At 34.8% G+C, this 15978-nt stretch overlaps 1 protein-coding gene across 5 annotated transcripts in view; it reads left to right on the plus strand.

Annotated features, from left to right (window-relative positions):
• Nucleotides 1-15978, plus strand: part of LAMA2 (laminin subunit alpha 2) — a 634923-nt gene that overhangs the window by 452834 nt on the left and 166111 nt on the right. For all 5 annotated transcript variants that reach the window (XM_016956287.4, XM_054686299.2, XM_054686300.2 and 2 more), the window contains 3 exons: nt 1672-1796; nt 8626-8712; nt 12496-12689. In XM_016956287.4, coding sequence (XP_016811776.1) covers nt 1672-1796; nt 8626-8712; nt 12496-12689 — 406 coding nt within the window. The remainder of the gene's footprint in view (nt 1-1671; nt 1797-8625; nt 8713-12495; nt 12690-15978) is intronic.

Genomic DNA, 15978 nt, shown 5'->3' on the forward strand with positions numbered 1-15978 from the left:
TACTAAAAATACAAAAAATTAGCCTGGCGTGGTGGTATGCGCCTGTAGTACCAGCTACTCGGGAAGGTGAGGCAGGAGAATCCCTTTACTCAGGAGGTGGAGGTTGCAGCGAGCCAAGATGGTGCCACTGCACTCCAGCCTGGGCGACAGAGCTCTGTCTCAAAAAAAAAAAAAAAAAGAAAAAAAGAAAAAGAAAAGAAAAGAAAAGACTTGTACCTTGTCATATTGGAAAACCAGATTCATTTCACATTGTTATAAAATCTGTAAATGTCACAATATAATTTCAAATATAACACCAAAAATGTAAAAAATTAATGATCTAAAATTCACTGTGGCAATGTCATAGTTTCACTGCAAGAAATAGCATAAACTCTCAAAAAGAGTTAATAGAAGTTTTAAACAAACATTAATTCCATGGCAATATCTGTGGTGGAAATGACGTCAGCTATTGTTTGTTGCGAATTGCCACACATTCCCTACCAACAATTGTCTGGCCATTAGAAGACACATGAAACGTAAATACATTCTTCTTGATTGATTAAATGAAGCAGAGCCCAGTCTATGGGATATCATCCAAGTTCAAGCTGGCAGCTTCGTGGCTCCAGCTGAGATTATCAGGAAGTCAATTCACTAACATGTCCATCTAGTTTGTTACTGACTTTTTTGTTTCTCAACTTTCCTTTCGATATTGTTTATAAGATGTAAGTCACTATTTTGACCACTCCAAATCCTGTCTTATAAAATCCAGCTAAAATTCAATTCCAAATTCCCTTCTTCCTTTTTCTCAACTCTCAAATGCGAGGATCGCATTCCCACAAAATAACATTCAATGTTGCATTCCTGCTGCCATGTTTATTTTTTGTCAGGTGGTTTTTTAAAATTATTATTTTCCCAAAGTCTAAGTAAATTTCTAGAAGGTAGGATGTTCTTTCATTGCCTGTTTCAGTGCATTCCATGTAGCTCTTCCTAACTCCTTATTGCATAATTGATTATTGTGTTAAATATAATTCTGCTTCATGAAAATTTTAATTTGAAGCTATTTGCACACTATTCTGAAGCTATTCTCATTTCTTTGTGGAAAGGTGTTAAAGGGTATCACCCCAATGTCTCTTATTATGCAAGCATAAGAAAGAAGATATTGATCTGAGATTGCTAGTTTTAGATTGACTCCTCTGTATTTATGAAGAACCACCTACATCTATGCTTTCCACCTTGAGGTGGTTTCAGAAAGCCCACTAGTGGGCATGTGCCAAGGCCACAGTATTTGTAGCACCTTTTTCTAACATCTCATAGAGCTAAAACCTGGGATATGAAGAAACATAAATGCCTAGAAGAAATAATAAATTTTAGAGACTCTTGAAGTCTATTCCCCAATTTAGAGTAGGAGAAAAATTTACATAGAGATTGATTCAGGGAAAAGAGAATAGCAACTCTTATTGTCAGTGTAGCTACGATAGCACAGTATTAGTTTCTCAAATCAAAGAGTTTCTTTAAAAATATTTATATCAAAGACTGAGTTCTCTGTCAGTGATAAAGTGTGTGTGTGAGTGTGTGTGTGTAAGAAAGTATATGTGTTCATAGACACACATTCATAGCTAGGGACTGTATGATAAATTACATTCTAACTATCACTAAATTAAAAACAAACTTCTTCTCCCTTTTCCTTTACAGAATTGTCAACATCACACTGCTGGTGACTTCTGTGAACGATGTGCTCTTGGATACTATGGAATTGTCAAGGGATTGCCAAATGACTGTCAGCAATGTGCCTGCCCTCTGATTTCTTCCAGTAACAAGTAAGATTGAGAAATATAACCATATTTCCCAATCAGAAACACCATCTGTCTAGCACATGGGCTGTCTATGATTTGGCTATTTTTTCCATGTAGACAAAAATCTCAATTTAAGATAGAGATATTTTTAATAATATAGAAACATGACAAAAGTGAGTATATAATGCTCTATGTTTCATTTTTCCTTTGAAACTCTGTCCCAAGTAAATAATACTTATTAATTAAAATTGAAGTACCAATATTAATGTAAGACATATTTATAAAACAAATGATATATATATACAAATATGCATGGTTTCATAAATATACCGGTCTAATGTTTGCATATAGCTCTGCCCATAATATCATCTATGAAGGATTGTCCGGGTGCATATTATATAATTTTTGTGGCTGTTTCCATTTATTTTATGTGTTTAATTCAAGATTGTGAAATAATTATCAAGAAAACATTGAAAAATTGTACAATTAAAGCAGGTGATTTATTGTTATGCTCCAAAAAAAGTCATCTCCCGGAATCACAGCCTCCTTTTTCTTAAGATGGTCTGAGCTTGGTACCATGGAAACACAGCCCTAAGAAGAAACAAAAGCTGGAATATCTTATTTCAGTGCTGTCTGAACATTCTGCACTGGTTTATACATTGATGAAAACCCTAGGTGTTTTCATTTACCTTTTTGCCCACACTACCTGCACTTTCTGTTAAGTGATTTATAGACTTCAGTAAGGCAGGGTAGTTTTACTCTAAGAATTTGCTTTTGAAAATAATGTATGGCAGTTTGTTCAGAATTAGAATTCTGGACACTTTATCTTGAGTGTTAAACAGCCACAGAGCAATTCGGACAATGTGATCTTTGCACCTGTGCCTACTCACTTTCTTCTTAATCTTCGGCTTTGTATGCATTCTGAAAACATTTCCTGTAAATCATCTCCTTTTCCTCTGAAAGCTCCTCTTTTTTGTTGGCTGGAATCACAAGCCTTTTACAGGGTGTCAAATGTAAATTTTTAGGTAAGCTGGATATTGAAGAGGATAATATACATGGTCTTATTGTTCATCCAGGGACCAAGTAGTAGGTGTATGAAAAATAACATTATTTTTGTCTCTCTTTCCCTAATTTCTCCTTGATGCCCCGATTTATTTAATTGTTTTAAAAAGTAAGCCATTTGGATTAGAAAAATTTAATAATTAATTGATAATTCCCTGGTGAGTACACTATAATAAAAGCTACAGGAGATATACAAGAGAAGCATGCCATTTTTTGGAGGAGCTCACTGTAAAACCTGTGTGTTAAGGGGTATCAACTTAAATGTAAAGAAAATTCAAAGGCACAAAACACCACACTTAATACTGGAAGCTTCAAGAACATATGAAAAGAAATAGTAGCATGTATAATGGATCTTAAACAATTAATTTCAGGATTTTCACTGGTGGGAATAGTAGGAAATTATATGGGCAAATGCTTACAAAATATAAGGCATGTGCATAACCTAATAAGTAACAGAATTTGGAACATGGCGTTCAGACACAATTTCATGATCACAGATGAAAATGAATGGGAGAATAAAGACCATATTGTAGAAATCCTTAAATACCAGTCTAAGAAATAGTTATTTAATTTTCTATGTAATAAGGAAACACTACAAGTTTTTATTTTGAAAAAAAGGTTAATTTGATTATGGCCACATTTTAGGAAAACTATTATCATAGAATTGAGTATAATGAATTGAAACAGGCAAATGAGAAAAGCATAGAGACCAATTAAAAGGCTAGTATACTAGCATGGGCAAAAGATAATTAGAACCAGAAGTAGGTAATAGTAATAAGAATGGAGACAAAGGAATGAATGTGAGAAAATGGTTTAATACAGCTCTACAGATTCAGAAACTAATTAGATGTGAGGGGTGAGGGTCCGGGCAGAAGTTGAAGACAGGTTTTTAGGCAGGTTACCCCCAAAAATGGTGGTGCTATTAACTGAAATGGAGAAATCAGGAGAGAGCTGTTAGAGAAGAAAGATAATTTATGTTTCAAATAGGTTCAGATTGATAGAACATATCTGTCTGAATGGAAATATGCAAATAGCTGCAGGAAATGGAAATCTGAAAATTGCAGGAGCAGATGAAGGAAGAGATATGTTAATAAGTGAATTAAAGTTGGATAAGATTTCCCAGGCTAATGTTATCCAAGGCAAGTATATAGAAAGAACGAAAGACAAGACTTTATGTTGGGAAAGGAGAAAAAGAAGAGCCAAGGCAGGAGCAGTCAGAAGAGAGGGAACCCAGGGGGCACTGCCATTGACACCAAGGGAGAGAAGAGCAGTGAACAGCATCAATTGCTGCTCTCACAAGGGAGACCCAATGAATATGGTGGCAATTGACTATTGCAATTGAGCAAATAAATGGGCTTGCCGCCTGAAGCACATAGAAGCCAATAACGTTGGCACTGGCTTCGGAGAAAAGAAAGGCTTTACTGCAAAATTGGTCAGCAAGGAGACAAGAGTCAGGTTCAAATCTGTCTCCCTAATTTGGGATATGGGGAAGGTTGCAAGGGATCAGAAGGCAAGGCAAAGGATTTAGAAATGCTGGCTTGGCAAAGTCTGATTGGAGGGCTTCAAATTTGATCACTTACAGTAAGGTATGTTGAGGCAGATTTTAGCCCTGGATCTTCTGGGCCAATGGACCCCTCATTTCTGAAGGAGTTCCAATGTCCAGGTTTTGATTTTGTTCCTGTCTTGTTGGTTCAAGGGGAGGAATAGTTGGTTCCTGGTGTTGTTAGAGGTCAAAATTTTTCTATTGAACATGCCTGGGCTACATGACTTGCAGCTTTTGGCTCTGTTATACCTAAAAGGTAACTTGACATTTTGTTATCAACAGGGTAGGCCCGGTTTTGGTTGGTCCTGTAGTTACACTATAAGAGTCATTGATGAATTTTGACCATCAATAATGAAAGCAGAATTTGAATTTACAGTTTTAAGAAATTTCAAGAATAAAATGATAGAATACTACCCTGATTGGTTAGCAGGATCAATAATAGGGTGTGTTTTCATTTTTGTTTCATTGTTGTTTTATATGATTTGTATAATTTGAGTAAATTTTTATGCAAAAGACCCTGAAAGAATCAAAATATCAAATTAAAATGGCAAGTTCAGTGGCTTTCAAACTTTATTGATTGCAACCACTGTAAGAAACACTTTTTTATATCATAAGCCAGAAACACACAAAAACTTCTGTGTGTAGATATCTAAATATATGTATTATACACCATGCCGTTTATTTAATTTTGTTATTTTACATTTTTAGAAAAAAAATTTTAGCCAAAACCTACTCAATGGATTTCATGAGTCACTTATATCACCATCTAAAGCTTGGGACGTATTAGGCTAATTAACAAAGTGAAGACCTATAAATGGTGAGAAGAGAAGAATTAAAATGTGAAGCAAAGAAACCAGCCAGGGCAAAGAAAAGAGGCACTTCTCCCCAAGACATAAAAACAGATTCTGAGGAATAGATGGAGGAGGCTGAGATATCTCAATTTATGACTTCAATCTGTGCAGTCAGTGAGAAATATGGAGGCATGATGAGTGATTACTGACTCATTTCCACGGCATTAGTTCAAGTCCTCATTATCTCTTACCAAAACAAATATGGTAGAAATTTAACTCTTATGACAGAGTGGCAGTGCTCACACACCCTTAGAAGTTTCCAGTGCCTTCCCAAGGAAAGATCAGACTCTTTGAGCATTAGAAACCCTCTGTAATCTGACTACCTTTCCAGGCTCCAAGCCCTCAACTCCATTCTATATAATGCCAAGTTTGGCATTTCTTGCCCTTATCTAGACATCATTAGCAGTCTGCTCTTGCTATTCCCTCAGACAATCCCTGTGAAATCTAATTTATTTTTAAAGGCATTTTTCAAACCCTACCTCTGCCACAAAACCTATCCATAGCACAGAATGTATTTTGTACATTTTATATACAACGAACACATTTTACTATACAGAATTATTTCAATCATTCTTTCAGGAGATGAACATTTACTAAGCATATACTTCATCCCAACACTATGAATAAAAGATAAAAGATATGTGTCCTGTCCTGTATGTGTACATATCTGTGTCTCACACAGAATTGTAAATTCTTTGAAGGTAAACATAATGTCTTATTTCTTTCTTTATTCAAGAAAAAGTTAATGAGGGCCCAACTCAATGCTAGGCATGGCTCTTCATACTGGGAATATATAAGTGAACAAAACGGCCTGTGTTTCCTAGCCTTCTGGAGCTTGTATTTTTTATAAGAGAGTAAGATAAAGAAATAAATATATAATGTAATATCAGGTAATGACAAGTACTACCAGGAGAAATAAAGGAGACTCAAGGAACTTAGAGTGATGAAGGTGTGATTTTAGATGAGGTGGTCCATGATCTTCACAAACAGATGAGACTTGTGCAGAAATGTGAATGGTGTGAGCCATGTGAATACCTGCAGGAAGAACAGTCCCCTCAGAGAAAAAAGTCACTGCACTGGCCCTGAGACAGGCCCATGCTTGGCAGACAACAGGAGGCCAGGGTGGTTGGAACAGAGTGAATGAGAAGAGGGGGCTAGGAGATGAAGTCAGCAAAGCTCTAATGAATATCTAACTGTCCTGAGGGCTAAAAATCTTCCAGTGGCAAGAGGTGGCTTGGTACAGGATAATCCAGTGGTGTTATTGATGGAAGCACCAGCAGCATTTGCAGATAGGAGATAAGTGGAGTGTGAGAGAGGAGACACGGTTGACACCATGGTTTTTGGCAGAGCAAATGGAAACATGGAGTGGCTGTTGACTGGGATGGGGAAAATTAGGGAAAGGTCTGGTGTATTTTTGGAGGGGGAGAAACTTACTTTTAGATCTGCGAAGGTAGGCACAATATTTAAATCCCTTAGGACTAGTGAGATCATTCAGAGGAGAGAGGAGAAGGGAACAGAAATCAGAAAACTGAATTGTGAAGCACGTTAAGAGATCAAGGACATGCCATAGATCCAACAAAGGAAACTGAAAAGGAACAACCAATGAACTGGGATAAAAACCAGAAGGAAATGGTTTCCAGGAAGCCCATTTATCTCTGCAGTGTCCATAGGAGATGACACAGAGAGCAAGCTCTGTAAATTTTAAAAATTCTGTTGAGGGGAGTTTGGAATTAGCAGCCATAGGGAAATGTAAAAGATGGTCACCATGAGAAAAGCACAAGGATTTCTGAGTAGCCCTGCAGACGAAATGAGAATTGAGAGAAGATTAGGGAGTTGTGAACAGAAAGAATAAACTCAAGCTTCAAGTGAGATGGAATCCCTACTCCCTCCAGAAGACCTTTTATGTGATATAAGGAAACAGTGCAATCCACCATAATATCATAATTTGAAAAAAATTGTATCAACTATTCAAGAATTACTACATTCCTATACAGTAAACACTTTATTTTTTTTTATTGACATTTCATTATTTTACTATAACGAAATGTAATTTAATCATACTGGCTCTTTAGAGTTTCTCTTGAAATGTCTAAAATCTGTTTCTTAGAGCCCATATATGTATAAGAGTGTGTGTGTGTGTTCGCGTATGCATGCATGTGCGTGAGTGTGCATGCACAGATGCAGTCAGTATCAGGCTTTAAATGAATGAGCTAAAAATTTGGCAGAGTGTGTCAGTTATAAGTTTATTTTTTGTGAAGGCAAAAATAAATTTGTTGGATAATGCGTTTGTGAGTAGTAGATCAATTTGTTCCCATATTTTACAAAAGTTAGAGCTTATTACTCATTCATGTACTATTGATGTAACGCATTAGAAGAGAGTTAACATTAGGTCCTAATGGCACCTGACCAGAAGGAGCTGTGGGCCTGGCCTATACACCTTATTGCGTGTTTTCAGCATCAACTGATTTAGTGAAGCAGCAAAAAGAAAAATGGTGTGTGCAGCATTATCTTTCTGCCACAGATACATGTTTTTAATTTCCAAGTTTCCAATGCATCATTCAGATTTATCTAATGGGAATGCAGCTAAGAGAAGTTTGTAACAACCCAAAACTACATGCTAATATAGTTTAGTTTTCAAGTCTTGTGGAGTCTTTTTTTTTAATGGAATAAGATCATCAGAAATCCTGGAGCAAGACAGACTGGCTGTGGTCTACCAGCATTGTAGTAAAAACATTGGGGAAGTTTTATAAGACCTAATTATTAGAAAATACCATAAAATAGTCATTTTCATAGAAAAAGCTTTCCCTTCTTTCCTCACACTAAATCACATTACTTTGTGTTCAAGGTAAAATGTAGTTTGAAATCTGGATGTAAATTAGAAAAGATATTATTTTATTCCAAGTGAAACATTTATTCACACTTCACGTCTTGAAGCACCAGTGGCCATTTGGGCTGAGTTTTCAAGAAAAAAAGATTATATAGATTTTATGCCCTTTTTTTAACCTAAAAGATATTAAGTAATAGCTATTCCACTATCAGACAATGTGCATAAATTCTAGTCAGATTTTTCTTTTGATTAGTGAACATTAGGACAATTTTGCTGGATGTTTAATATATTCATGGCTGTCACATCATTATTAAATTCCAAAATATTAACATGCTTTGTGTGATGCATTTTTAATCCATCATAAACCAAACAATATATATTTGTTTACTGTTATTAATGGTTTTTCATTGTGATGTCCTAGCCTTAAATAAGAACTTCAGCAATAATTATAAAGATGGCATTTATTACTACCTAAAAGTATGTCCCAATAACCTTGATAATGGATAGGAATACTATTTTATAAAATAAATGGATTAAACTTTTTTTGCAATCCTTTTCTTTCTGATTCAGTTTCAGCCCCTCTTGTGTCGCAGAAGGACTTGATGACTACCGCTGCACGGCTTGTCCACGGGGATACGAAGGCCAGTACTGTGAAAGGTACCAACAGCCATGAAACGTACAGAGTAATGATATGTAGGGATTATATGGTAAAGGGTCACAATAGGAAAACATTCATTATTTGAAGAACTTCAATATTTGCATATCCTTTAGAAGTTTAAATTACAATGCTTTCAAAACCACTTGTGTATCTTAGAATTTGTCCAAAGAAAGTTGTTTATTTCCACCGTATGTTTAGACTTTATCAAAGATTCCAAACGATTTCACAATTATCTAACTTATGCTTTAGTATATATATATAATTTTATATGTAAATATAACATTTTATAAGAATAAATCAATTTTCAAAAGCTTAGCAGTAGTTACTACTAATAAGAAACTGGCTACACTTTTCTTATTTTAATGTGCTGGAAAATATTGTCTGGAAGTAACTGAATTCACGTCATTGTTCTGAACGCTATGACTACACCAGCAAGTGTATACAAAACTCAAAATATAAATAATATCAAGAATTTTTAATTAGTACCCAGACAATAAAGTATTTGTTATTCAGTTTTCCTTTTCAATAGGCAAACAATATTATTTAAATGTTTTCTCTTACCATATTGCTTATGAAATCTCATAATGCATGTATACAGCTGTTAAATTGAGTTCTCAATGTAATCCAAATGGTAAATTAAGGAGTACAATTCCAAACTGATTGTCTAGAAAAGTTGCAATTAATATCTTCCAGATATATATTTTCTGTAAGATCAGTATCCTGGATATTCAAACTTGTCACCACCACTTTTGGTATATTTTAGATATTATCTTTAATATAACAGAGAGTTACTAATGTTAACTACTAACATTATACACACATGATAGTTTTAGCATAATTGATAGCAGTATAAAAGTTTTATAAAGATCCATAGACTTCGCTCAATTCCAACAGTTTAGCTGCATTCCATTTTCCTCATCTATAATCTTAGGAATCATTGATAGGCCACCTACTTTACACTAATATTGTGACAGTAAGTGTGTAAAGGACACTGTTGGTGCCCTGCCTAGGCACCTACATTGAAGCCTTCTCTCCAACAGAAGAGGCAGAAAGGCCTGAATGTTTACCCCCACTTCCTGCAGTGGCCCATGACTAACCAGCGTGAGAGTACAAAAGTCCAGCTCTTTGGCCCCTAAGTGGAACAAGTTTTGAGATCTTATTTTATGTTCCAGAGCACTCCATGGAATCAGGCTAAGACTGGGACATCACCTGAAATCACACCCTTGATTAGAGTTTTTCTTTTCCATGTCCTGCTTCACCCACTCCTTTGCTAGATTCTCCTAGGAACACTTAAATGATAAGCTTCTTTGTAAATATAAACTAATACTAATTATCAGCATCCACTTAAGAGTCTTGTTTTATATAACCAGCAACAGCTGTATTAATCATGGCAATAAGTAACTAAATAATTAGGGTTAAGCTTTATAAATCCCAATGCAATTTTTATACATTTGTAAAATATATTTCTAAATAAATCCGTATGTGGTAACTCTAAACACAGTATCCAATATTTGCATATATATAAAACAGTGGATTCACAATTTCCATACCAACAGAAATTAGCAGCAATTAAATAACTCATAGCAACACCAAATCTAAAAATATTTCCATTTGTTCTGAAGATATATACATCTTTTGGATATAGATATAGGTGATACAAGTACATACTTGTTAATACCCACCAGTGAGCTTTGGTATTCATGGTTAGACTAATATTTATTTCCTGTACCTTTAAACACCAGTAGGATGGTGACTAAAAGCATCGCTGGACACCAAAAAGATTATCTACAGTAATTCATGAAAAAAAAATTATGGTATAGCTACATTTATACACTGTAGTTACCATTTTCTACAAAAGCATGTGTATAGAATAGGCTAGAAGGGTACACTAAAATAACAATTATTGTGTTAAAGCAGAATGATTACAGAAAATTTACTTGTTAATATCCAGTAGTATTTAATCGATAAAAGCTGTCAGTTTGTGTAGCATAGAGATGAGCAGGGCCATACAGTATCAAATGTGAGTGACTTAAATTGTTTTTCCAGTCCTCAAACATTGTTATAGCTTTGCATTCATCATCTCTAACATATAAATGATCAGGTTATATTTCTCTGAAAAATTGCTTTATTCAGCTATATTAAACCAAAGTTCTTGGTTAAATTTTTATTGTAAACTTCCAAATAAATTTGTTCCAGTGCTGAGAGCTTCTTAAATCATTTAAATCATCTTTCGACCTGCCCAGACTGATCAGGTTAGGTCTAAAACTGCTTAAATTTCTTGAGTATCCCTGTAATATAGAAACCTCTCCTCATACTTTATTTTCAATACTCTTGTAATAAACTCTTTGAACATTTAATCAATCTGAATCTGCTTAGAATACAATTATTTTACCTATAAATGTTAAGAAGCCATTTAAGTGGACTTACTTAAATGCTACTTTCAGTATTTGTACTCTTTCATTGAAAAAAATAATCAAAAACATAAGTATATAAAAGCCTAATGTCACAAATCGTTTTCTTCATGTTTTGCCTTTTCTAACCAGCACAGGGTGAATTAACTTTCACAGTCAGCCATGCAGATTTCACAGTCTCAGGCAGCTAAAGATGGTCTATGATTATCTTGCCAGTATTTATAGCTTTTGGCTCCAATCCCCTACTGTCTCTCAACTTCCTCACATACTTGCCTGTTGAACAAAAATTCTAACTTTTGGTTATATTTACACTGACCATATATAAAACTTGTCGTCCAATCTGGGACACTATATTAAAAACAGGCAGTGTTTTTAGCAATTAAGCCAAAACAACAGGTAATAGGAAATTGTCCTGGGCAAACCAGAATGTATGGCCCTGCTAGCATTGTGTAAAGTTACCAAACTTCCAGTGTCATAACCCGGAGTGAAATACACTTAGGTGAATGGATGCATAGATATGTGGAAGAGTCAATTAATGGACTGCATTTAGGGTTCATCCAGTTGGATTCTCTTTCTAATTTTCCAAATCAGTGTTATAGATTTTGTTTGCATATCATTAACCCACTTCCACAGATACACATGAAAAATCCATCTTGAGGAAGATATGATAAAAAGAAAAGATGAATAAAATTAAACAGAAAATCTGAGTAGCCTATTGCCACTTAACTTGCCTCTTTTGCCTCATTAGTAAAATTAATGGGTTGTATTATTTGGTTATTTTGAGATCTGAAATTCATGAGTATAGGGAAGCCCAGAAGTCAATATAGAATTGCACTCATCTCTAATTATACAAGAGGACTTAACAAAAAAGTTTGAGATCTAGAGCAGTCACAAACTATGACCCACAGGCCAAATTTGGCCCATTTCTGATTCTGTATGGCACTCAATTAAGAACTGTTGTTACAGGTCAGCATTTACAATCAATTTGATGACAGGAGGCACTAAATTATAACCCAAATGAAGGATAATTTCAAACCTCAGGAAGAATCCAGTTCTTCTCATTAGTAGCCTGATATTACAAAGTAATTTAACATTATTATTATTATTATTATTATTATTATTATTATGTTTTCAATTCCATCAACAACAGCAGAATGCTTTAGAATTTTATTTCTTTTTCACGGCATAATCTTGATTTTTCCTATGTGCTGCAAAGCCTACTGTTTACTATCTGACCCTTTACAGGAAAAGTTAACTAATGTATGGACTCTTGCTATCAGTTTTGTTTCATCAAAACAAAAGACCACACACAACAATGTGGAGACATGACTTGCTATTAACCTCTTTTGCTTTGTCACTGTTTCAATTCAGGTGTGCCCCTGGCTATACTGGCAGTCCAGGCAGCCCTGGAGGCTCCTGCCAAGAATGTGAGTGTGATCCCTATGGCTCACTGCCTGTGCCCTGTGACCCTGTCACAGGATTCTGCACGTGCCGACCTGGAGCCACGGGAAGGAAGTGTGACGGCTGCAAGCACTGGCATGCACGCGAGGGCTGGGAGTGTGTTTGTATGTATACTAACTTTGCTGTTAGTTTTGGAGGCCTTGATTCCAGTTCTGTCTCATTTCCAATGAGAAAGAGTGACTCTCCCTGCCCGCCTTTTTTTTTTTTTTTTTTTTTTTTGCAATAGTTAGTTATACTCTTCATTCTTTCTGACGCTATCTATCCACCTTCTGCTGTTCACCTGCTGATTGCGTGTCCATCCTGCTGAGCCGAGAACAGCTGAGAAAATCCTCAGTGTGCTTTAGTCAGTTCATTGAAAGACCTACAGTGGAGCTCCTGGAGGCATTTTATTTGATTCGTCCATCTCAGGGTTTCCAGTTTTGCCTCAAGTTGGCATTGCCTTTGTGACAGATTAAAGATCTGAGTATATTAAAAAATTAAGAATCCTCCTGAATTTGTAATCAACTGGACAGATATTTTAAGCCTTGAATGACAACTGACGTTTCTTTTCCCAGCTTTTATGAAAATCCATGGGCATACTGCTTCATAATTTTCTCTTGAACTACAAAACCCGTAAGCAGTAACAATGAAGTCAAGTATTTTTACTCATGTACAGTAAGTGGAGAGCAGTTTGCTCTCTTGCTGTCTCTCTTTTTTCTTACTGATTCTGGATTCGCTAGTGCCATATTGAAAGTACATTGAAATCAGTAGCTAAATATAATTCTTGGATCTTGCATACATTCAAATCCAAAATAGGTTATTTATAAATTTAAGGAAGGAGTGCTCTTCTATAGTATTCTTTTCCTCAAGGAAATTTATTTTAGCACCTTCTATTTCAACATTTACCTATTTTAATAGTATTTGTGCATGTCAACATTTCTTGTTTTAGCATATTGTTTGAGTCTAAATCTTAATAGTATCTTAAATAGAAGAATTTTTGTTTATGTTCTAGTTTTATAAGAGTTAACCTCAGAAGCTAAAGCTGGATTAAAAAATACACCAAAAAGTTAAGACTGGGTGTTATTTGGGAAAATAGATTTTAAAATCATTTTTTCTTTGTATTTTAACCATCTTTAATGAAAATGTATTACACTGAAAATAAATGTGAAGGTAGGTGAGAGGGGAGAGATTAAATGTACTGTCAAATACATTTATATTGTCATATTTAGTTGATAGTATATACACACTAATTCTTCCCAAGTATAATGATATATTTTAATGATAATTAAAGAAGTAGACTATCAAAGTATTTTATAATATTGCTTTCAAGTCAAATAAATTATTAACATGCACATAATTAACTAGATAATATATAGATATTCTTAATGTAAACAGTCCTTGAATTATTAATCATCACTTTTATTAATTATCCAGAAGCAAACTTGAAATAAAAAGATCATATTAATGTTAAGCACAAAAATTAAACGATAGCACATTAAAATCTGGGGTAGATAATATAATGGGATTATTTGGGGAACATTTCTTTTAAAGAGAATTGGCATTCTGCCCATCAACAACAATGGCTTTTTCATTTATTGTTGATGATCAATACTTTTTTAACATTTTGAATACATTTATCATTAGAAATCGTAATTCATCTTTTCCCTATCACATATGTGGGTTTCTAATCTCCACTTGTCCCATGTGATATTAACAAAAGGGCCAATCCTCCAGTTACAAAGCTACACCAGTTTTATAATTCTTATTTGCTTTATTCTTGCCCCACAAGGAAATGTATTTACAGGGGTTATACATGGTAATTAGTTCAGCTGCTGGACTGGAAGTGTTTATATTCTTTTTAAAAGAATAGCAGTTTTTATTCCAGAAAAAAATATTAAATTATAGGATTGTTTTTGATATCTAGACTCTTTTTCTAAAGCACCGTTAATTATCTTATAATTATGCTGTATAGATTTTCCATATACTGCTCTTAAGCATTAGTGATTTCCACTTATTCTAGGAATGTTTTCTCTTCACCTTTCACTAAACTAACTCTAAGAATTGTTACACAGAGTATCTTTAGACTTTTCATCTTTTCTCTTCTTCTAAAATTTCTCCCGTTATGGAAAAATATGCCATGATTCTATGATCTTGGCCTTTCCCAGGATTCGGTTTCTACTTCTACTCCTAGTTTTGAAATCAGATAAAATAAGACACAAGTGAGGATGTAATTCTGACTTATTCTCAATTCTCCTTTTAATATATTTCTGTATCCTTAAGCTAAATTAGTGCAAGAGACCAAAAAATGGATTCAACTGGCGTGTTTGATCTGCAGGACCTGTTTTAGCACATGTAATCATGGTGGAATTGCATAAGGCCTGGGGGTGAGAGTAAGGGAGGTAGCTTGGCTCTAGCAAGAGAATTTAGATGTAGTAAGAGAAATGTCTGCAGTGCTTGTTGTTAGTATAGTACTGACTACAGGAAATAAACTTTCTCCTATTGCTTAGAATAAGTAAACACTCAGTTTAGTAGCATGTATTGTACAAGAGTTAATTTTGCTTCCTTTAGTTACTTCCCTGGGAAATATAATTTAGACTGATCCACATCATGGATTTGTGTATTTCAAAAACAGAAAAGAAAAGAAAGAGAGACAGAAATGCATGATAAATGACCTAAGCCTGATCATTGTGTGATCTCAGGTAATTTGCATATTGGTGAAAGGAATCTATACATTCACTGTAAATTTAGTTTAGGCTCTTATTTCTCAAAGTATATAAAATTCTGCTGAAGAGATCAGGCAAAACAAAGCCAATGCAGGAACTGTGAAAGGACTTCCCTCGGACACCTTGGTCTCTAAAAGATACTTATAGCTTCCGGGGACAGTTGCCAGTGACCCCTGGATTTTACTGGATCCAAAATGGAATTTTTTGCAGCACACAGGCCTTTTATATGTGGATTTTCACTACTATCATGAAGAATTTATACAAATAATCTGTGTCCACGTTAGGAACCTATTTAGACATCACAGTCTCTCATAGTTAGTGACCTAAATTCAGCCCCACCATGCAGAGTCAGTTCCTGAGCATAACTAAGCAATTTATTCACCTTCAAATTCCAGGCATTCTCTAAAGTCCCTTTTACCACACAGGGTTCATCATAATAGTAATTTTATTTAAAGGCTCACCTTGACTGAGAACTTACCATTTGCCAGGCACTATATTAAGCATTTTACACGTGGTTCTTTTCATTCTTGTAACATTCCCATTCCTTATCATCCCCACTGTGTGATAAGAGAACTGAATTTAGGTAGGTTAAGTCATTTTCTCAGTGACTTTTCAGTAGATCCATGATTTGAGCATGGGTCAGTCTTACAAATCTTATTTTCTTAACCTCTATGCTGGCTACTGATAAACA

The sequence above is a fragment of the Pan troglodytes genome, chromosome 5 (genome assembly GCF_028858775.2).
Source record: "Pan troglodytes isolate AG18354 chromosome 5, NHGRI_mPanTro3-v2.0_pri, whole genome shotgun sequence".
Lineage (NCBI taxonomy): Eukaryota > Metazoa > Chordata > Mammalia > Primates > Hominidae > Pan > Pan troglodytes.